Genomic DNA, 1,505 nt, shown 5'->3' with positions numbered 1-1,505 from the left:
CGGCCGCGCCCTCCAGGGCAGCGCAGCAATTGGCTGGGGCTGCGCGCGGAGCCTCCCTCCCTCCCTCCTCAAAGGTGACAGCAGCAGCAGGATTCAGGGGTGCCCCCAAGGAGGGAGGGGGGGGGATGATGCACTTACGCTGATTTTAGTTGCGTCCTTATTTGTTACCTGGAGGGACAAAGCAGAGGGGAACACGGTTACCTGCAGTCGCAGCCGGCGGCGGGGCCCTGCCTGGCTCTGGAGGGGGCTCGGGGCGCGCACACGGACGGAGCCCCCCAGCCAAAGACCCTGCCTCGAGGGGGGAGCAGCGACCTGCCCCAGCCCCTGCCGCGTCCCCTTGCTCGTGGCCTGGCTGGGAGAGGACACGCGGTGTTTCTATACTGCTTCTGTGTCTAGCCCACGCGAATCGCTTCATTCCGGGCTCCAACCAACCATCCACGTGCAGGGTCTCCCGGGCTGGACACACACACACCCCCAGCCAAGCTGCAGGATCCCCTGGGCTGCACAGACAGACACCCCCACATCCACAGGGCCGCAGGATCTCCCGGGCTGGGCGCGGACACCCGCCCGCAAGGCTGGTGCCTCCCTCCGTCCCCGCAGCGCAGAGGTTTCTAGCTGGGCTCCCCCAGCTCAGCACAAGCCTGCGCCGCGCCGGGACCCGGGCACCCTGGGGCCGCGGTCGGCCGGGCTTTCCCGGGCCCGGCTCCTGCCAGCCCCGGGGCGCCCTTCCCCGGCGGGGGTTTGGCAGCAGGGCCGTGCCCGCCCGTTACCTTGCTCCTGCTGCCAGGGGCGCTGATGGCCAGCTCGTGCGCCAGCTCCCTGGCTGGCTCCTTAAGGTACCACCACTGGATTTCCAAGGAGTAAGAGGTGGATCCGCTGGCCCGAAAAGCGCAGGGCATCTCAATATCGTCTCCCTCCCTAACAGTCACATCTTTGGGAACTTCGGTGAATGTCGCTGGGAGGAGGAGACAGAAGGACAAGGGGCTGGTTAGGGGGGATCAAGCCCTGTCCGTGCGGTCCGATGCGTCCGAGAGACGCCCCCGGTCCTTCCAATGCAGCAGCGTGAAATCCCGCAGCCCCGGCTCTGTTTCCTCCGGCTGGCGAGGGCTTTGCCCTACCGAGCCCGGCGTCTCCTTTCCATCCGTCCAGGGACACGGCGCTGCCCAGAGCCTCCAGCCCCGGCCGGCAAGGTCCCCTGCTCCCTCCTCTCGGGGGCGAGGGCTGGAGCTCCTGACCCAGCCCTTCCCCTGCCCCCTGCCCGCGCTCCCAGTCCTTCCCGGGGGGCTGCCTGCCGGAGGAGGAGGAGGAGGGAGGGCAAAGTTGGCTACTTACCATCGGCAACGAAAAGCAGGGGTGCATTGAACATCAGGTAACAAAGGGCGCCGAACAGCCCCCGATTTCCCATTTCATATATGTCGGCTTCAGAGTGAAGGGCGAGGAGAGAAGTCGGCGCGGCGCGGTGCGGCGCGGTGCGGTGCGGCGCGGTCAGCGCCCGCCTAGGAGAT

General features: G+C 67.6%; 1 protein-coding gene across 1 annotated transcript in view; it reads right to left on the bottom strand.

Moving 5' to 3' along the window:
• Positions 1–1,499, bottom strand: part of VSTM2B (V-set and transmembrane domain containing 2B) — a 25,531-nt gene extending 24,032 nt beyond the window's left edge. The window contains exons 1-3 of the mRNA XM_014525160.2: positions 1,333–1,499; positions 771–955; positions 139–168 (exon numbers count right to left, since the gene is read on the bottom strand). Coding sequence (XP_014380646.2) covers positions 139–168; positions 771–955; positions 1,333–1,405 — 288 coding nt within the window. The 5' untranslated portion in view covers positions 1,406–1,499. The remainder of the gene's footprint in view (positions 1–138; positions 169–770; positions 956–1,332) is intronic.
• Between the last annotated feature and the right edge of the window lie 6 nt (positions 1,500–1,505).

Source organism: Alligator sinensis, unplaced genomic scaffold (assembly GCF_000455745.1).
Source record: "Alligator sinensis unplaced genomic scaffold, ASM45574v1 scaffold170_1, whole genome shotgun sequence".
Taxonomy (NCBI): Eukaryota; Metazoa; Chordata; order Crocodylia; family Alligatoridae; genus Alligator; species Alligator sinensis.
Note: the sequence above shows the minus strand (reverse complement) of the source record. Positions and strands in the feature narration are given on the sequence as shown.